The sequence below is a fragment of the Jaculus jaculus genome, chromosome X (genome assembly GCF_020740685.1).
Source record: "Jaculus jaculus isolate mJacJac1 chromosome X, mJacJac1.mat.Y.cur, whole genome shotgun sequence".
NCBI classification, from domain to species: domain Eukaryota; kingdom Metazoa; phylum Chordata; class Mammalia; order Rodentia; family Dipodidae; genus Jaculus; species Jaculus jaculus.
In genome coordinates, this window is record NC_059125.1 from 62533194 (window position 1) to 62554941 (window position 21748).

Here is a 21748-nt window from a genome sequence, read left to right on the forward strand (position 1 = left end):
ATGTAAGCACTGGAGGGTGGGGAGGAGTATGGTCAAACACTGTGTTCTGGACATGACATGGCTATTGCACTCATGAACTCAGCAGCTGTGGTCACCTGCACAAGACTGAGCCCATCAACATTCACAGCCCTGTGTCAGTTTGCTGGCAGCCACGAGCTTTCCTCTCCTGCCTTGCCCCTTCCTCCTCCCCTCTCAAACAGCACCCCTTTGAGCAGATAATTAAATATTCTTATACCAATATACTGGTCTCAGAACCTCTATATTTGAAACACTAATAGTTTCTAACATTAGCTATTAATCTGAATTGAAGCCAGTGAAATAAGCCAGTTATGGTGGTTGGGTTTTGGAATACTAAGGCAGAAGGATCACTTGAATCCAGAATTTTGACACCATATTGGGTAACATAAGAAGACACTTTCTCAAAAAATACAAGAACAAAACTAATGAAATACTGCAGTAAGAAAGCCAAAAATATTTAAATAACGACAAAATCAAACTCTAGCAAGAATGCAAAGAAACTAGAACTCTCACACACTACTGATAGGCATGCAAAGTGGTGCAGCCTGTCAAGAAATTCTTTTTTTATACCAACCAACAATTGGATACCTGGGCATTTGCCCAAAGGAAATAAAAACATATGTCCATATTAAAACATGTAAAAGATGGGCATGGTGGCACACATCTTCATTCCTAGCACTATGGAGGCTGATGTAGGAGGATCACCATGACTTTAAGACCAATCTGTGGTTACAGAGTGAGTTCCAGGTCAGCCTAGGCTACAGTGAGATCTTGCCTCAAAAAAACTTGCCAAATATCCATGGAGGCTTTATTTCTACTAGCCAAAATCTGGAAACAAACAATATTCTATGATAATGAAATATTTCTGGATCTAGATTGAGTGGTCATTACATGAATCTATGCATAGGATTACAGACAAAGAATTACACATACAGGGGCTGGGGAGATGGTTCAGTGGTTAAAGGTACTTGCTTGGAAAGCCTATTGGCCCAGGTTTAATTCCCCAGTGCCCACATAAAGCCAGATGCCCAAAGCGGTGCATGCATCTGGAGTTTGTTTACAGCAACTAGAGGACCTGATGCACCCACTCTCTCTGTCTCTGTTCTCTCTATCTCTCTCTGCTTGCAAATAAGTAAATGAAACATAAAAAGAAAGAACTGCATATACAAATTATATCAATTACTTTCATTTGTACATCTATGTAGGAGTGACTATTGTAAGAAGTTTGGTTAAAGGTAGGACTCTCTTTTAAGCTACTTTTCATGAGAACATTTAATATTATTCTAATATTATTCCTTTTCTGCATTTAATTTACTTTTCTTGATACTCTTCATAACATCTTGGGAACCTATAATTATTTCAGAATAAAGTATCATGCTTCAAATCCAATGTCCCCCATAAATTCATATGGCTTGAATGCTTGATTCCCAACAGCTCACTCTCTTGCTGCTATCTTCCATGTTCTGTCATAAGATGTGATATCCAGCCTCTGCTCTACCGTCTTCTTCCTGCCATCATAAAGCTTCTCTTCAGTACTGTCAGCCAAAATAAATGCTTTCCTCCCATCAGCTGCTTTTGGCGGAGTGTTTTGTAACGCAAAAGTAACTACAACAAATAGGTTGTAGTTTTTAATTAATTGCTTAATTAACTTTTTATGGTAAGAATCAAACCAAATGTCATACATGCTAGGCAAGCACTCTACCACTGAGCTAACCCCAACATATAATCTTAAATCTAGTTTACCTTTTTACTTTTTTTTTGTTTTATTATTTTTATTTATTTTTATTTGAGAGCAACAGACACAGAGAGAAAGACAGATAGAGGGAGAGAGAGAGAATGGGCGCGCCAGGGCTTCCAGCCTCTGCAAACGCACTCCAGACGCGTGCGCCCCCTTGTGCATCTGGCTAACGTGGGACCTGGGGAACCGAGCCTCAAACCGGGGTCCTTAGGCTTCACAGGCAAGCGCTTAACTGCTAAGCCATCTCTCCAGCCCACCTTTTTACTTTTATCAATAAAGCTACTCCAGCTTTCTTTTGACTTGTGTTTATCTGGGCACCTGGTTCCATCCATTATTTTGCCTAGTTATGTTTATTTGGTTATTTATTTATTTCATTTGTAGTGATGGGGGATTAAAGACAAGGCCTTGTACCTGTAAAGCAAGTATCCTCCCACCAAACTACATCCACCAGCCCTTTGTTTCCTTAAAAAAATATTTATTTATCTGAGGGGGGGTATTCCAGGGCCTCTAGCCACTGCAAGTGAACCCCAGATACATCCACCAACGGGTGTGTTTAGCTTATTTGGATTCTGGATAATCACACATGAGTCCTTAGGCTTCTCAGGCAAGCACCTTAACTACTAAGCCATCGATCGATCCAGCCCCCCTTTATGTTTTCATTGAAAAAGTGAATATCTATCTCTCCTGGGCGTGGTGGTGCATGCCTTTAATCCCAGCACTTGGGAGGCAAAGGTAGGAAGATTGCTGTAGGTTCGAGGCCAGCCCAGGACTACATAGTGAGTTCCAGGTCAGCCTGAGCTTCAGTGAGACCCTACCTCAAAAAATTTATTATTTATATCTTAATTTTAAAAATTAATACTAAAGAAAGGTTTTTAGACTCTAACCTATTCACAAAATATAATTTTCAAGAAAATATAGTTGACATAAATACTGTGTTTAAGAAATTCAATATTCTGGTTAACTGAATTATTTCTTTTCGTTCTTTCATTCTTATTAAAAAACCATTTCTACAATGCACCAGAATATTTAATTGCCTTAAGTAAAACATGTTGATTTTGATTAAATTAGCAGCCTTCTTATCAAGATATGTGTATGAACATGAGCTAAAAGTGAAATACTGATGTTGTGTTTGGTTTTTGTTTGTTTGTTTGTTTGTTTGTTTGTTTCTGTTCTTTTGAGATAGGGTCTCACTCTAGCCCTGGCTGACCTGGAATTCACTATGGAGTCTCAAGGTGGCCTCGAACTCACAGTGATCCTCCTACCTCTGCCTCCGGAGTGCTGGGATTAAAGGCGTGTGCCACCACGCCCAGCTGAAGTTGTGTTTTAAACTAAATCTTATTGTCTGCCTATTTTATAATTTCATTCTGCTTTTGTTTTGTTTGTAAGACAGGATATTACTCTAACCCAGGCTGGCCTGAAACTCATTATGTATCCCAGGTTTCCCTCAAACTTGTGGCAATCCACCTGCCTCTGCCTCCCCAGTTCTGGGATTCCAGTTGTGAGGCACCACATCTGGCTTATAATTTCATTATTTCTCATAAAATCTCACAATAGAATGAAGTCTTTCTCCCTAAGGCAAAAAAAAAAAATCTTAAAATCATCTGGGTTCAAGAGACATATATTTGTATTGGCCCTTTGAAGGTGCTGAAATAAAATACCATGAAGTTGTGGCATATAAAACAACAAAATTTACTTCTTGCAATTATTTTTTAAAAATTTATTTATTTATTTATTTTTATCTTTTCACAATTTTTATTAACATTTTCCATGATTATAAAAATTATCCCATGGTAATACCCTCCCTCTCCCCCCCCAACACTTTCCTCTTTGAAATTCCATTCTCCATCACATTACCTCCCCATCTCAATCATTCTATTTATATATATACAATACCAACCTATTAAGTACACCCCTCCCTTCCTTCCTCTTCCCTTCTTGCAATTCTTGAAGGCTGGTACCAGGCAGATTTAGCATGTGCTAAGGACCTACTTCCTGAGAAAATGCCTTCTCACAGTTATTTGTATGTACATAGTAGAAGGGTGACCAAACCCCCCTGGGCCTTTTATAGAAGGGCAATAATGGCATTCATGAGAGAAATATCCTCACCTAATCACTCTCCAAAGTCCCAACCTAATAGTGTCAACTTGAGGATTGAGACTTCAACGTCAGACTTATGGGGGCTGGGGAAATGGCTCAGAAGTTAAGGGTGCTTGCTTGCAAAGCCTAATTGCCCAGGTTCAGCTTCAACTCCCCAGTTCCTACATAAATCCAGATGCACAAAGTGGCACATGCATCTAGAGTTTGTTTGCAATGGAAAGAGGCCCTGGCCCACCCATATTCTCTCTCTCTCTGTCTCTCTCTCTCATTACAAATAAAAGATTTCAACATAACAATTTTAGATAGATACAAACATTCAGATCACAGCACTATTTTGCCTTGCTGTGCTATAAAAGAGGTTGCAAAAAAATCTATTAAGAAAGATACATACTGAAGCAAATTTCTAAACCAGGTTTCAAAATGTGAGTCAAAACTGAAACATGTTAATATTCAAAATTAAAGATGTCTTATACCTTGTTTGCTAGAAGTATAGCAACGAGGGCCTTATTATAATATTCTTTGTCTTCCCAGTCCAGATAAACAGTGGCTAATAACCGCAGAACTTTAGCCTATAATAAAAAAGAATGAAAGAAGGCAGTTAGCTGAGGGTTAAGCTGCTCCACACTGATAGGTACCATCTCAAACATAAGCCACCTTTATTACTGCATTTTCCTTACACAGCCACTTTGATATACACATATTGCCTAATAATCTTTTAGCATTAGTTATAGTTCTGGTTTGTTGGATTTAATATAATTTCATGGAAATAATTTCAAGTTTTTTTTTTCTTTTTGAGACAGAGTCTAGTTCTGTAGCTAAGACTGGCCTGAAACTCCCTGGTAGGATCTTACTGTGTGCAGGTGCCGCTACACCTAGAAATTATTTTCATGTATGTGTGTGTGTCACATGCATATGTGTATACATGATAGTATGTGTGTGGGTGCATGTGTGTGAAGGTACATGTGTGGGCACATGCATGTGGAAGCCAGAGGTTGACATCTGGTGTCCTTTTTAATCACTCTCCATTTTATTTACTGAGACAGGATTTCTCACTGGACCTAGACTAGCTATTTTAGCCAGCTTGTCCTGGGGATCCTCAATATCCAATTTTACTAGGACTACAGGTGGGGAGCCAGGCCCACCCAGTTTTTAAGTGGATGCTGAAAATCTGAACTCTGTTCCACAGGCTTCCACAACAAGTACTTTGTCCACTATGCCATGCTCCCAGCCCACAATTATTTCCTCAATAGTGTTAACATCATTTTATCATTTCCAATTTAAAGCTCCACTCAGCTATATATTAAAATAAAGTATCACTTAACCAAGCCAATTTCTCCAGCCATCAGCATTGATAAGATAAGTAATTCTAATCAATGTGGATATGCTTACAGATTTGCAATCTGAAAGAAGAAATACCACTTCAATGGGTTGTCTAAGGGTTAGGGAGATGGTTCAGTGGTTAAAGGCATTTGCTTGCAAAGCTTGCTGGACTCGGTTTAATTCCCTAGTATACATGTAAAGCCAGATGCACAAAGTGGTGCATGCAGCTGGAGTTCATTTGCATCAGCAAAAGGCCCTGGAACACCCATAGTGTCTGTCTGTTTCTTTCAAATAAATAAATAAATAAGTTATCTGGCCACTAAGTATTAATAAGGCTGGTAGGGCCAGGCAAAGATGATCAATTAATTTAAAAATACAACATTAAGCACATTAGTGCTCTGAAAATAGAATGAAGTAAACTTTGGATTGTCTTATTGCTCAGATTTAAATTAAAAAACCAGGAAGGAAAAACTAAGTTATATATAAAGTAATTAATGTCATTATTATGAAATAATTCCATAAAAACTTATAAGCTCCACTAGGAGAATTTTATGGAGTAAATACGGAATCTCTAAGATACCTTAAAGCTATTTCATTATAGCTTACAAAATTGTCAAATTATCAGAAAGAAATCTTGAATCTCAATTTTTATATAAAAATAGAAACCAGACATCAACCACCATATACTGAATGATTCTACTTATACAAAACTCAAAGATAGCCCAAAATTATCTACCATAAAAGTCAGAAGTTCTTGGGGAAGTGATAATAACTGGCATAGAACCAAATAAACTTTAGGTAGTGATGGAAGTTTCTGTGCCTGTACATTTATTGTGGTTATAAGACTATATATCAAAATCATCAAGCTATGCACTTAAAGCTTGTGCAGTTTATTATATATAAATTATATCTCAGTAAAGTACTTTTAGGATAAATGAAAAATTACTTCAAAATACTACCTTACAAACTTTACAATATGAACACTCAATTCCACTCACTTATGTGCTATGTTCCATCTTTCTTCCTCAGACAGCTTCTCATCTAAATCCCTTGCCTAGAATTTTCTTCTTCCTCTTTTAGCGGTATGAATCCTATGTAAAAGGCCTGTCTCTTCCTACCAAAAGCCCTTCTACAACTACACTAGTTCATCTTGACTGTCATTTTTCTGTTACCCTCAGGTAACACTTTTTTTTTTTTTTCAGGTATCACTTTTTAAATCCCAATTACTTCACTTCCACTAGTGTGTTTTTAAATGTAATTCAAACATAAAATATGTACAAAATTCAAAAGTGTCAAGGGTACAAATCTAAATGTTCACAAAGTGAACAATAAACAACATTGGTAGGAGCTCAAGGCTAGTAGCTAGTTAGTATGGTGCAAGGAGGGTTGCAGAGTGGGCAGAACATTAACAGCAACAGGCTCTCCTTGTGGTTCTTTTCAGATACAATTCCTTGACTTCCAGTACCAAATATTAGTTTCATCTGCTTTTGCTAGTTACACCTACAGAATTATCATACAGTATATACTCCATCCCTTGCTTTCTTTTTGATGTTGTTTTTGTGTGTATGAGTGCGTGTGTGTATATAAAATGGTATCTCTGCTGCGTGGGCCTGTCTCAAACTCTTGAACTCAAATGATTCTCATTCTGTAGCCTCTTGAGTAGATGGACCTACAGGCACATACCACTAGGCCTGGCTTATATGTTGCTTTCTTTATTCAATACTACATGTGAAAACATCCTGATTGTTGCAGCTAATGCATTTCACTGATTCTTATATAATATTCTGTTAAGTGACAATATCACTATATAATTATATTTGTATATTATTTTTCAATTATTCTTTTCTTTTCTTTTCTTTCTTTCTTTCCTTCCTTCCTTCCTTCCTTCCTTCCTTCCTTCCTTCCTTCCTTCCTTCCTTCCTTCTTTCTTTCTTTCTTTCTTTCTTTCTTTCTTTCTTTCTTTCTTTCTTTCTTTCTCTCTTTCTTTCTTTCTTATTTGAGACAGACAGAGAAAGAGGCAGAGAGAGAGAGAGAGAGAGAGAATATGGGTGCATCAGGGCCTCCAGCCACTGCAAACAAACTCCAGATGCATATACCACCTTGTGCCATCTGGCTTATGTGGGTACTGGGTAATCGAGCCTCGAACCAGAGTCCTTTGGCTTCACAGGCAAGCACTTAACCACTAAGCCACCTCTCCAGATCAAATTATCTTTTTGTTAAATTTTTATTTATTTATTTGAGAGCGACAGACACAGAGAGAAAGACAGATAGAGGGAGAGAGAAAGAGAATGGGCACGCCAGGACTTCCAGCCTCTGCAAATGAACTCCAGACGCGTGCGCCCCCTTGTGCATCTGGCTAACGTGGGACCTGGGGAGCTGAGCCTCGAACCGGGGTCCTTAGGCTTCACAGGCAAGCGCTTAACCACTAAGCCATCTCTCCAGCCCAAATTATCCTTTTTTTGAAATGCTGTGGTTCAAACACAGAGCCTCACACACACTAAATAATATTTTTAATTATGATAAAAGACTGGGTAAAAGTGCTTGCTGTGCAAGCCTGATGAGCCGAGTTTAGCTCCCAATAACAATGTAAAGCCAAGTGCAATAGTGAGCATCTGTAATTCAAGTCCTACTACAGTGAGAGGTTGAGGTGGAGAAGGGAAAATCCTGGAAGTTTGTGGGACAGCTGGCTTAGTGTATGCAAGGTAAGTAACAAGAGACTCACTTCAAACAAGGCAGAAGGTGAAGATTGACACCTGAAGTTGCCTCTGACCTCTAGCTGTGCACCACAGCATGCACATGTCCTCCCACACATGTAAAATATATATATGGTAGCCAGGCGTGGTGGTGCACACCTTTAATCCCAGCACTCGGGAGGCAGAGGTAGGAGGATCGCTGTGAGTTCGAGGCCACCCTGAGACTCCATAGTGAATTCCACGTCAGCCTGAGCTAGAGTGAGACCCTACCTCGAAAAAACCAAAAAAGATAAAAAAGAAAAAAATATATATATGGGCTATCTTATCCATTTCAGGTGTACTGTGTAGTAGTGTTGCATATATTCACTTTTTTATGCAAATATAACCACTTTCCATTTCCAGAGTTCTTTAGCACTTCCAAAATAGAAACTCCTTGTCCATTAAATAATAGCTCCCTACTCTCCCTCCCTCCTAGCTCCTACAACCCCCATTTCACTTTCTGTCTCTACAAATTTGACCACTCTAGGTACCTCATCTAAGCAGAACCATTTGTCTTCTCATGAATGGTTTATTTCACTTCATATAATGTCCTTGCAGTTCATCCATGATGTAATATGTGTCAGAATTTCTTTCTTGCTTTCTTTTCTTTCTTTTTTTTTGGGGGGGGGTGTTGAGATAGGGTCTCGCTCTAGCCCAGGCTGACCTGGAATTCACTATGTAGTCTCAGGGTGGCCTTGAACTCTTGGCAATTCTCCTACCTCTGCCTCCCAAGTACTGGGAATAAGGTGTGCACCACCATGCCTGACTCAGAATTTCTTTCTTTCTTTCTTTCTCTTTTTTTTCAAGGTAGGGTTTCACTCTAGCTCAGGCTGACCTGGAATTCACTACATAGTTTCAGGGTGGCCTTGAACTCACGGTGATCCTCCTACCTCTGCCTCCTGAGTGCTGGGATTAAAGATGTGCACCAACATGCCCAGCTTCTTTCATTTTTTAAAAAATATATATATTTTTTATTGGGGGAAGGAGAAATGGTTCAGCAGTTAAAGGTGCTGTCTGCAAAGACTGTGTGCCCAGGTTCAATTCCCAAGCACCCATGTAAAGCCAGATGCAAAATGTGTTGCATGCGTCTAGACTTTGCAGTGGCAGGAGACTCTGGGGCACCCATTCTCCCTCCACCCCTTGCAATTTGTGCATCTGGCTTTATATGGATACTGGGGATTTAAACCCAGGTTGCCAGGCTTTGCAAGTAATTGTCTTTAACTGCTGAGCCAGCTCTCCAGCCCAAAATTTCTTTCATTTTTAAACCTAAATATCCCATTGTTTGACTTCTATATTTAGCCTTTAAACATAAGGGTTGTAGCTACATTTTATGTTTTTCTTTTATTCTCCATATATCACATATATGGATATATATATGGAGATATATAATGTAACATTCAGTTACATTTTGATTGGTATTCTGCAACAGTACAAAACAAAGGCAACTATTCAAACAATTCCACTATGCTATGACATGTGGCAATTTCTTTAAAGCATACAGGTTGCTTACTCTCTTGTTGTTTTATTGAGGCACGGTCTCACTCTAGCCCAAGCTGTCCTTGAACTCATGATGATCCTCCCACCTCAGCCTCCCAAGTGCTGGGATTATAAAGATCTACCACACATGGATGGCATATAGTAATTTTTTTTTAAATTTTTATTTATTTGTTTGAGAGTGACAGACACAGAGAGAAGGACAGATAGAGGGAAAGAGAGAGAATGGGCACGCCAGGGCTTCCAGCCTCTGCAAACAAACTCCAGACGCGTGCGCCCCCTTGTGCATCTGGCTAACATGGGACCTGGGGAACTGAGCCTCGAACCGGGGTCCTTAGGCTTCACAGGCAAGCATTTAACCGCTAAGCCATCTCTCCAGCCCGGCATATAGTAATTTTTTATAAGATTTATTTACATAGTCACAATTTTCTTGATTAAATATTAAAATAACTAATTAACTTCCATACCCAAGCATGTTCTATCTGGCTGGTTAGGGAGAAACTTATAATTTTTAAATACATAATAATAAAAGCTAGAGTTTAAATAGCTAAACATTGTTCAATATGCAGGTATTTATATTAACTCATGGATAGATTATAAGCTTATGGGGTATTTATATTACTAAATAAATGTTATGAAAACAAATGTACTAAGATGTTAAATAGCCTGTCCAAGAGATAATCTACTCACAAGTTGGGGGCTTGCCATCATAACTTTACAATAACAACACAAACTATATTTCTTTAACCTACTTTTTCAAAACGCAATGATCCTTACCAGCACTTCGGATCCAATATTATCCTTATCCATTTTACCAATTTCATAGCTTTGGCTGCAATTGGAAAGGAAAGATATGAGTATATATATACATATATTAATTTTAAAGTATATATAATGGTAAAGATTGTACATTACTAAGAAGACATAGTATAATCACACTTTATTCCAACTTTTCTATTTTCCACAACTAGCCAGGTAACACATGTACATCAATTTTATAAATCAATACTTTCTAACTGTAAAAAAACCAGTTTCCTAAAGAGATACCCATTAATGCTTTTTAATAGATAGATACACATATGTTACATTAAAATAGTTCACATATGTATAAAAGCTTTCACTTCATGGAGAATATTTAAAGTCTAAAATAGGAATATATGCTAATTATTTATTTTTATTAATTATATACTTAGTACAGACACATCATATGTTGGTACTATCATTTCCCTCCTCCCTGCCACCATTCCAATGAGGCCCCTCCTCAGTGGGATTGCTGGTATTCCCCATGGGGTTCCGGGTTATGAGCCGTGGGAACAGCAGTCATTGTGGGGGAGGGAGGGTGCATCTGGATATTCTCTTCCAACTTGTGGCCCATAAAATCTTTCTGCCCCTTCTGCCACAAAATGCCCTGAGCCATGGTGGGTGTATTTGAAGTCTGCTTTAGTGTTGAGCTCTCAGCAGGTTCTGGATTTTTGCTTTGGTACATGTTGAGTATCCTTTTCACTCAAGCCAAGGCTGACCAGGAACTCACTCTGTTGTCTTGGGCTGACCTTGTACTCACAAAGATCCTTCTCTTCTGCCTCCCAAATTCTAGGGTTAAAGGCTTGTGCCACCTTGCCCAGAAGAACTATATTTTTATATTTTATTTTTATTTACTTATTTGAGAGAAGAAAAGAAGGAAAGAAGGAGAGAGAGAGAGAGAGAGAGAGAGAGAGAGAGAGAGAGAGAGAGAGAATGGGTGCACCAGGACTTCCAGCCACTGTAAACAAACTAGATGCATGCGCCACCTTGTGTATCTGGCTTACATGGGTCCTAGGGAATTGAACAGAGGTCCTTTAGCTTTGCAGGCAAGCACCTTAACTGCTAAGCCATCTCTCCAGCCCCAGGAATATATTTTTAAAATAAAGCAAGCACTGCTGTTTTCACAGAAACAAATATATTATCGACACAATATTCTTGTGAAGCACTGTTAATCTTGCATCTAAGTGACCTAATGAAGGAGGAGTAATTTATAATAGAGCCTAGATTTTTATTCAGAATGCATGGTGTGGTGGTGTGATTCAGGTGTCCCCCATAAAATTAGGTGTTCTGAATGCTAGGTTCCCAACTGATGGAGATTTGGAAATTAATGCCTCCTGGAGGGAGTGTATTGTTGGGAGTGGGCTCATGGGTGTTATAGCCAGTTTCCCCATGCCAGTGTTTGGCACACTCTCCCATTCCCGTTGTCCACCTTATGTTGGCCAGGGGGTGATGTCCACCCTCTGCTCATGCCATCGTTTTCCCCTACCATCGTTTTCCCATGCCATTGTGGAGCTTCCCCTCAAGTCTGTAAGCCAAAATAAATCCTTTTTCCCACCAGCTGCTCTTGTTCGGGTGATTTCTGCCAGCAGTGTGAACCTGACTGCAACAAATAGGGTAATATGATATAAAGAAATTTGACTTTCAGTTCTCTGTATTAATTACCAAACCATATTATCTATGGGACATTCTGGTAATTACAAATAACATTAATATGAGTCTCAAGGTTTCAACATCTGAAACAAAGATTACTCATCATAAAATTGATATTCCATTAAAATATGTCAATAAATCTTAGTGAATTGAGCTAGACTGAAGACAATGTTATTACTGTAGATTTTAGTAAACAAACCTTGGGTTCTGGCAGCCTTAACAACGAAGGCTCAACCACTCAACCTATGTCAGTTAAAGAGATAAGCTAAGGTTGGAGAGATGGTGCAGTAGGAAAAGATAATTGTTTGCAAAGCCTAATGGCCCAGGTTCAATTCTCCAGTAACCACATAAAGCCTGACACACAATATAGCATGTGTGTCTGGAGTTTATTTGCAGAAACAGGTGCCCTGGCATGCCCATTCTCTTTCTCCTTCTCTCCGCCTCTCAAAAATAAATGTTTGTTTGTTTTTTATTTTAAAAAAGAGCTGGGTGTGGGCTGGAGAGATGGCTTAGTGGTTAAGCACTTGCCTGTGAAGCCTAAGGACCCCGGTTCGAGGCTCGATTCCCCAGGACCCATGTTAGCCAGATGCACAAGGGGGCACACGTGCCTGGAATTCATTTGCAGTGGCTGGAGGCTCTGGCACGCCCATTCTCTCTCTCTGTCTCTCTCTCTCTCTCTCTCTCTCTCTCTCTCTCTCTTTCTTTCTCTCTCTCTGTTAGATAAATAAATAAAATTTTTAAAAAAGGAGCTTGGTGTGGTGGCACATGCCTTTAATCCCAGCACTTGGGAGGCATAGGTAAGAGGGTCACTGTGAGTTCAAGGCCACCCTGAGACTCCATAGTGAATTCCAGGTCAGCCTGAACCAGAGTGAGACCCTACCTCGAAAAACCAATAATAATAATTTTTTTAAAAAAAATTAAAATTTTTAAAAAGGGCCCTGCAAGCATGTAGTGAAATTGCCACAGCTAAGCTCATCACCAAAGGCCAGGAAGCTAATACCAGAGAGACAACAGGACCCTCTCTGGTCATTGACTTGGCCAGGTACTCCAAGACACCAACCAGAATTTCCAGGAGAGTGAATAAACAAAAAAAACACTAAGATTAGGGTCAAGAACACTCAGTCAAAACCTGTGAATATACCACCTTCCCATTCGTACCTTGAGTAAACCTGGGCAAGCAACTAATACATATTCTACAAAAGACAGTAATTGCTACAGTCCATGCAAAACAAAACAACTACCTCAAGATGGTAACATGCCAACACAAAACAAAGAACACAAGACACCAAGCCAAAATTTCCCCACCAAGGGCACCTAGCCCCATAATGGAAGCCTCCATTGGAAACGTATAGGAAACTCCAGCCTTAGAACCTAAAAATGAAGCTATGGCAAGTATATTCAACAAACTTAATGAGGTCATGAACAAAAGGATGGAAGATAAGTTGAGAACCTAAATCAACATCTCATAAAAGATTTTAAAGCATGGTTCAATGAAGAAAATAAACAAAGAATTCAAGAATGAACTCAAAGCATGGCTGAAGGAAATAAAAACAAATTAGAAAACACAACCCAATATATGTCTCAAAAAGAACTTGATAGAAGAATAAAGGAAATGGAGAAGAACCAACAAAAATGATCTCAATTGGCAGTTGAATAAACTCAAAGAAGATATAATCAAATGCAGGAATGAACTCAAACAACTAGCAAGTCTCATCAGGAAATGAAATTGGAGCTGGGTGTGGTGGTGCACACACACCTTTAATCCTAGCACTCAGGAGGGAGAGGTAGGAGGATCCTTATGAATTTGAGGCCACCCTGAGACTACATAGTGAATTCCATGTCAGCCTGGACTAGAGTGAGACCCTACCATGAACAACAAAAAAAAAAAAAGAAAGAAAGAAAGAAAGAAAGAAAGAAAGAAAGAAAGAAAGAAAGAAAGAAATTGGAATTCCACATAGAGATGGAGATGCTGAAAAGAAAGTAATGGACAACATCAATGAAATAACTTTTAAAGGGCTTCCCAAAAAACCTCACCAACAGAGTAGACCATATGGAGGATAGAGTATCAGAACTTAAGGAAAAGATAGGAATTAGTCTGGTAGTCCAAAAACAAGGATAAATTAAAAAAAAAAAACAAACATGTACACATAATATGAGAGAAATGTGGGACACCTTACAGAGACCAAATATTCAGATCATTGGCATACAAAAAGGGGAATAAATACAGACTAAAGGCATAGAGAACATCTTCAACAAAATTATCAAAGAAAGATGGGTGTGGTGGTGCACACTTTTAACCCCAGCATTCAGGAGACCGAGGTAGGAGAATTGCTGCAAGTACCAGGCTAACCTGAAACTACATAGTGTGAATTCCATGTCAGTCTGGGCTACAGCGAAACCCTACCTCAAAAAAAAAAAAATAGCATAGATGGTTTCCCTAACTTCAAGAACGATATCCCTCTGGGCATGGTGGCGCACGCCTTTAATCCCAGCACTTACGAGGCAGAGGTAGGAGGATCGCCGAGAGTTCGAGACCACCCTGAGACTATATAGTTAATTCCAGCTCAGCTTGGACCAGAGTGAGACCCTACCTCAAAAAACCAAAAAAAAAAAAAGAAAGAAAGAAAGAAAAAAGAAAAGAAAGAAAGAGATCCCCATCAAATACAAGAGGCTCTGAGAACACCAAACAAACAGAACCATGGAAGAAATTCCCCATGTCACATTATAGTTAAAACTTTTGGGTGAGAGAGATTTCTCAGTGGTTAAGGCACTTGTCTGCAAAGCCTAATGACCTAAGTTCAAGTCCCCAATACCCATGCAAATCCAGATGCACAGAGTGGTGCATCCACCTGGAGTTCATCTGCAGCGGCTGGAGGCCCTGGTGCACCCATTCTCTCCCTCTCTCTCTCTCTCTCTCTCTCTCTCTCTCTCTCTCTCTGTGTGTGTGTGTGTGTGTGTGTGTGTGTGTCTTTCTCTGCTTGCCAATAATAAATAAATAAAATATTTTACTCTCATAAATAAGTAAATAAAATAAAATTTTTAAAGTACTGAGGTGATGGCTTAGAAGTTAAGGTGCTTGCTTGTGAAGCCTAACAACCCAGGTTCAATTCCCCAGAGTCGACATAAGACAGATGCATATGGTGGTACACACATCTGAAGTTTGGTTGCAATGACTAGAGGCCCTGGTACACCCATTCCCCCCTGTCTCTTTCTTTCTCATAAATAAGTAAATAAAAATAAATATTTTTAGAAAAAAAACATTTTAGAGCTGGAGAGATGGCTTAGCAGTTAAGGAACTTGCTTGCAAAGCCTAAGGACCCAGGTTTGATTCCCCAGTACCCACATGAGCCAGATGCACAAGGTAGAGCATGCATCTGAAGTTCATTTACAATGGCTGAAGGCCCTGGTATGCCCATTCGCCTCCTCCTCGTCTCTCTCTCTTTCTCTCTCGCTACCTCCCTCCCTCTCTTATACAAATAAATTAATTAATTAAATATTTTTTAAGTCTCAACAATGAAAACAAAGAAAGGGTTCTAAAAGCTGCAAGAGAAAAGCTATACAATTATATGAGCACTAAGCCAATCCTATAGAGAATGTTTGTTTCATAGACTAACTCAAACTGGAGAAACAATAATACACAAGAGTCTACAAGAGGGAAAAATAACTATGAGTAGAACAAACATGAAAACATAAAGTCCAAGAAAACACCAGACTCCAAAAAATCTCCAATTTGACAGGGATTAACTTTCACCTCAGTTATAACTCTAAACATCAATGGTCTCAATACCCCTACCAAAAGACATAGGTTTAGCTAGGCTTGGTGGCACACACCTTTAATCCCAGTACTTGGGATGTAGAGGTAGAAGGATCACAGTGAGTTCAAGGCCAGCCTGAGACTACATAGTGAACTCTGGTCAGCCTGGGGTACAGTAAGACTCTACCTCGAAAAATCAAAAAGCAAGCAAATAAACAAACAAACAAAAAGACACAGGTTTAAAAGCTTCGGTAGAAAAATGGACTTATCTATTTGTGATCTATAGGAAACCTACCTTACCAATAAAGCTAGACACCACTTAGGGGAAAGGATTCCAAGATATTGTAAACAAGAAACAAGCAGGCATGGCTATACTGATATCAGACCAAACAGACTTCAAACCAAAAGTAATCAAGAGATAAGAAGGCTACTTAATATTCATCAAAGGAACAATACACCAAGAGGATATTACAATCATAAATCTATATGTACCAAACACAGGAACATTAAGTTTTATAAAGAAATTGTACTGGCCAGGTATGGTGGCATATACCTTTAATCCCAGCACTTAGGAGGCAGAGGTAAGAAGATTGCCGAGGCCACCCTGAGACTACAAATGAATACCTCAAAAAACCAAAAACAAAAGAAATTCTGTTGGACAATAAAACAGAAATAAACCCAATACAATTATAGTAGGAGACTTTAATACTCTACTATCATCAGTGGACAGAGCATCTAAGCAGAAAATTAACCATGAAATAAGGGATCATCTGAGCAGATGCAGAAAAGACCTTTGATAAAATTCAACATCTTTTCATGATTAAAGTACTAAAGATAGGGATGGAGGAACTATATATCAGCATAATAAAGGCAATATACAACAGACCTAAAGCTCATATCATATTAAATGGGAAAATACTTGAAGTATTCCCATTAAGAGGTACCCACCGTCACCACAGCTTTTCAACATAGTACTTGAAGTCTTAGCTTAGGCAATAAGGCCAGAATAGAAATAAAAGGAATACAAACTGGAAAGGAAGAAGTCAAATTAGCCCTATTCACAGATGACATGATTGTACACTTAAGAGATCCAAAAAACTTCATACCAAAAACAAAACAAAACAAACAAACAACAACAACAAAAAAAACTCCTAGACGTGATAAACACTTTCAGAAAATGGCAGGATATAAAATCAAAAATCACTAGCTTTTTTCTATATAAATGACAACAACACAGAAAACAAAATCAGGGAAACTGATCTATTTATAATAACCACAAAAAACACAAATATCTGGGAATTTCCCTAATCAAGAGAGTAAAAGATCTATACAATAAAAAACACTGAAGAAAGAACTGGAGAAAGACATGAGAAAATGGAGGGGCCTTCCATGCTCATTGATTGGAAGAATTAATATTGTCAAAAAGGCCATTTTACCAAAATTAATATACAGAGTCAATACAATTCCAGTCAAAAACCCAGCAACATTCTTCACAGAGCTAGAAAAACCAGTCTCAAAATTCATATGGAAACACAAAAGGCCTCAGATACCAAAACATGTACTCAGCTAAAGGAACCCCACTGGTGGTATCACCATATCTGAAACTGGACTGCCACATTTAGAAGATTGAATTTGGATTTTCTCCTCTCACCTTGCAAAAAAATCAACTCCAGCCAGGCGTGGTGGTGCACACCTTTAATCCCAGCACTTGGGAGGCAGAAGTAGGAAAATCACCATGAGTTCGAGGCCACCCTGAGACTACAGAGTGAATTCCAGGTCAGCCTGGGCTAGAGTGAGACCCTTACCTTGAAAAAAACCTGAAAACAAACAAACAAAGAAAAAATCAACTTCAAATGGATCAACCCTCAATATAAGACCTGAAACTCTAAATAAACTAGGAAAGAAGGTAAGGAGAACACTCCAAGGTATAGGCATAGGGAAAGATTTTCTGAAGAAGACTCCAGTAGCCCGGGCAATTGGGCAAACATTCAATAATTGAGACCTCATGAAAATAAAAAGCTATTGTACAGAAAATCAAACCATCAACAAAGTCAATAGACAATCTACTGAATGGGAGAAAATGCTTCACCAGCTAGTCCTCTGACAAAGGTTTAATATCTAGAATCTACAAAAAACTCAAAAACCTAAACAATAAAAAAATCAAACAACCCATTTAAAAATGGGACAAGAAATTGAACAGAGTTCTCAAAAGAAGAAATACAAATGGTCACTAAACACCTAAAGAGGTGTTCAACATCTCTACTCATCAGGGAAATGCAAATTATAACTATGAGGACTGGATAGATGGCTTAGCATGTGTTAAGGCGCTTGCTGGAAAAGCCAAAGGACCCAGGTTCAATTCCCCGCTACCCACATGAAGCCAGAGGCACAAAGTGGCACATGCATCTGGAGTGCATTTGCAGTGGCTAGAGGCTCTGACATGCCCATTCTCTCCCTCCCTCCCTCTCTCTCTCTCTCTCTCTCTCTCTCTCTCTCTCTCTCTCTCTCTCTCTGCCTCTTTCTCCTGGCGATCTGTCTCTCAAATAAATACATAAATACAATTTTTGTATAAAGCTATGAGATTCCATCTCACTCCAGTCAGAATGTCAACCATCAAAAAATTAAATGAGCTGGGTGTGGTAGTGCATGTCTTTAATCCAGCACTTGGGAGGCAGAGATAGGAGGATCGCCAAGAGTTTGAAACCACCCCGAGACTACATAGTGAATGCCAGATCAGCCTGGGCTAGAGTGAGACCCTACCTTGAAAATAAAAAAAGTAAAATAAAAAAATAAAAAAGCCAGGCGCAGTGGCTAACATGTTTAATCTCAGCACTCAGGAGGCAGAGGTAGGAGGATTGCTGTGAGTCTGAGGCCACCCTGAGAGTACAGAGTGAATTCCAGGTCATCCTCGGCTACAGTGAGACCCTACCTTGAAAAACAATAAATAATTAAATGACAGCACATGCTGGTAGGATTGTGGGGAAAGAGGAACCCTCATCCACTGCCGGTGGGAGTGCAGTCTCCACAGGGATGGAGGATACACCATGCCTCAGGCTATTATCACTAACCCTGAGGCTCTTACAATCTTTTTGCCCCCTCTTCTGTGAGGTTCCCTGAATCTTAGTGGGCTTTCTCTTTTGATTTAATGTTGCTTTCTCTGGACAGTCTGTATGTCTGTTTTAGCAAGGTTTAAATGACCACAGCGTTGTTATTTCCCTGGAACTGGTTTTCAGGATTTGGACCACTAAATCTTCTGCTTCCAGTTTCTAAAATAACTGAAAAAGGATGATATTTCTGCAGCAGTGGCATAAGAAGTGTAAATTCATGTTTAAGAATAGCCTAGGCTCCAGCTCGTGGCCTCCCTTCTGCTAGCTCTGCCTCGGCGGCGGCGGCGGCAATCCCTTTGCCTCAGCCCTGCCGGCCTCGGCCACGGCCTTCCATAGCCCAGCGCCGCTCTAGGCAGCAGACGCAGCCCCCCCCCCCCCGGCCCGCGTCAGCACCGCCCCATATGGGCCCGCGGAGCCCCAATGCTGGCCCGGAGGAAGCCGGTGCTGCCGGCGCTCACCATCAACCCGACCATCGCCCAGGGTCCGTACCCTACCAGCGAGGGTGCCTCCGAGGCAAGCCTCGTGAACCTACAGAAGAAGTTGGAGGAGCTGGACCTGGATGAGCAGCAGAAGAAGCGGCTCCAGGCTTTCCTCACCCAGAAGGCCAAGGTTGGCGAGCTCAAGGACGATGACTTTGAGCTGATCTCAGAGCTGGGAGCTGGCAATGGTGGTGTGGTCACCAAGGCCCAGCATAGGCCATCTGGCCTCATCATGGCCAGGAAGCTGATCCACCTGGAGATCAAGCCAGCCATCCGCAACCAGATCATCTGCGAGCTGCAGGTCTCCCTACATCGTGGGCTTCTATGGGGCCTTCTACAGCGATGGCGAGATCAGCATCTGCATGGAGCACATGGATGGTGGCTCACTGGACCAGGTACTGAAGGAGGCAAAGCGGATCCCCGAGGAGATCCTGGGGAAGGTCAGCATTGCAGTGCTCCGGGGCCTGGCCTACCTCCGGGAGAAGCACCAGATTATGCACCGGGATGTGAAGCCTTCCAATATCCTGGTGAACTCAAGTGGGGAGATCAAATCGTGTGACTTTGGGATCAGCGGGCAGCTCATAGACTCCATGGCCAACTCTTTTGTGGGGACACGCTCCTACATATCCCCAGAATGGCTGCAGGGCACACACTACTCTGTGCAGTCAGACATCTGGAGCATGGGTCTGTCTCTGGTTGAGCTGGCCATCGGTCGGTACCCCATCCCTCCACCTGATACCAGGGAGCTGGAGGCCAGGTTTGGCCGGCCCGTGTTAGACACAGCAGACGGGGAGCCACAAAACATCTCACCACGGCCCAGGCCGCCTGGACGCCCCATCAGCGGTCATGGAATGGATAACTGGCCCGCAATGGCCATCTTTGAGCTGCTGGACTACATTGTGAATGAGCCACCTCCAAAGCTTTCCAGTGGTGTGTTCAGCACAGACTTCCAGGAATTTGTCAATAAATGCCTCATTAAAAACCCCGCGGAGCCAGCGGATCTGAAGATGCTCATGAGCCACGCCTTCATCAAGCGCTCTGAGGTGGAGGAAGTAGACTTCGCAGGCTGGCTCTGCAGAACCCTAAGGCTCGACCAGCCCAGCACACCCACGTGCGCCGCCACCTGATGGTCACCAGCCACAGCCACCGGCCCACCACCTGGGAACATTTGTGTCCTCAGTCCGCCTCTGGGGAAGGTGAGGCTGCTGTTGTCCTGGGACCTGCTTATGTAGGTTTGAAAACCAAACAAATCGGAAAGAAAAAGCAAAAAAAAAAAAAAAAAAAAAAAAAAGAATAGCCGAGCCAGGCGTGGTGGTGCACGCCTTTATTCCCAGCACTTGGGAGGCAGAGGTAGAAGGATTGCCATGAGTTCAAGGACACCCTGAGTCTCCATAGTGAATTCCAGGTCAGCCTGGGCTAGAGTGAGACCCTACCTCAAAAAGCCAAAAAAAAAAAAAAAAAAAAAAAAAAAAGCTGACTCAGATAAACTGTTCCTTGGGGCACAAGATTTGTTTCACATTAGGCAAGAAAATGGTGCAATATGAAGTGAAAGGAAACTTCAGAATGCCTCGTAAAGAAAGGATGGGGGCATGAAGGGGTTGCTCAGTTGTTAAGGCACTTGCTTGCAAAGCCAAAGGACCCAGGTTCAATTCTCCAGGACCTACGTTAGCCAGATGCACAAGGGGTGCATGCATCTGGAGTTCGTTTGCAGTGGCTGGAGGCCCTGGCATGCCCATTCTCCATTCTCTCTCTCTCCCCCTCTTTCTCTGTAAAATAAATAAATAAATAAAAATAAAACATTTTTTTAAAAAGAAAGGATGGTGGCCAGGAGTGGCAACACACACGTTTAATTCCAGCACTTGAAGGCAGAGGTAGGAGGACCCCCATTAGTTCAAGGCCACCCTGAGACTACATAGTGAATTCCAGGTCAGCCTAGGATAGAGCAAGACCTTAACTCAAAAAACCAAAACAACAAAAAAAGGATGGGAGCTTATAACAGATTTCCCCTAGAAGAGAGGGGGAATCTTACACTGTTAGAGAGGGCCCTTTCATGGGATATGTGGTACATGTGTGGGGAAGTTGGGCAACTATGACCTAAGCCTTAAATGATTTGTTATCTTGAACACCTGCTAAACTCCTGCAGGGAAATGAAGTTTGGAATGCCACATCTCCACCTAGGGCTACAGGTGGAATCATGGACTTTGTCTCTTTGGGAAGAGGTTGCAATTCTTTGTACTTTCAGCCTGGGCAAGTGATGCTTAATCAATCTCATAACAGTGAGGATTACAAAGTCACATTGGGCACATTGGAAGTGCCTGTCACAGCTGTGGAGAGAGGGAAAAAGACGACTTGGCTTCCATTGCTCACTCAGTTGGCCTAAAATTAACAAGGAGCTCTTTGGACAACATTCCTTTGGAAAATTCATTAAAACAAACAACCACAATTGGGGAAATTAGCAAGAGTTCTGTTTTCTTAGTGAATCTGATATCAGCAGAAGGGTGAAGGAGATAGACACTGAGGACATCCAACACCTTACCAAACCAAAGGTCCAGAGGCTC

At 40.8% G+C, this 21748-nt stretch overlaps 1 protein-coding gene and 1 pseudogene across 1 annotated transcript in view; one reads left to right on the forward strand and one right to left on the reverse strand.

The window, feature by feature from the left end:
* Positions 1–21748, reverse strand: part of Tex11 (testis expressed 11) — a 258655-nt gene that overhangs the window by 148555 nt on the left and 88352 nt on the right. Inside the window, exons 8-9 of the mRNA XM_004660917.2 lie at positions 10177–10231; positions 4327–4422 (exon numbers count right to left, since the gene is read on the reverse strand). Coding sequence (XP_004660974.1) covers positions 4327–4422; positions 10177–10231 — 151 coding nt within the window. The remainder of the gene's footprint in view (positions 1–4326; positions 4423–10176; positions 10232–21748) is intronic.
* On the forward strand, positions 19131–20369 carry LOC105944192 (annotated as a pseudogene).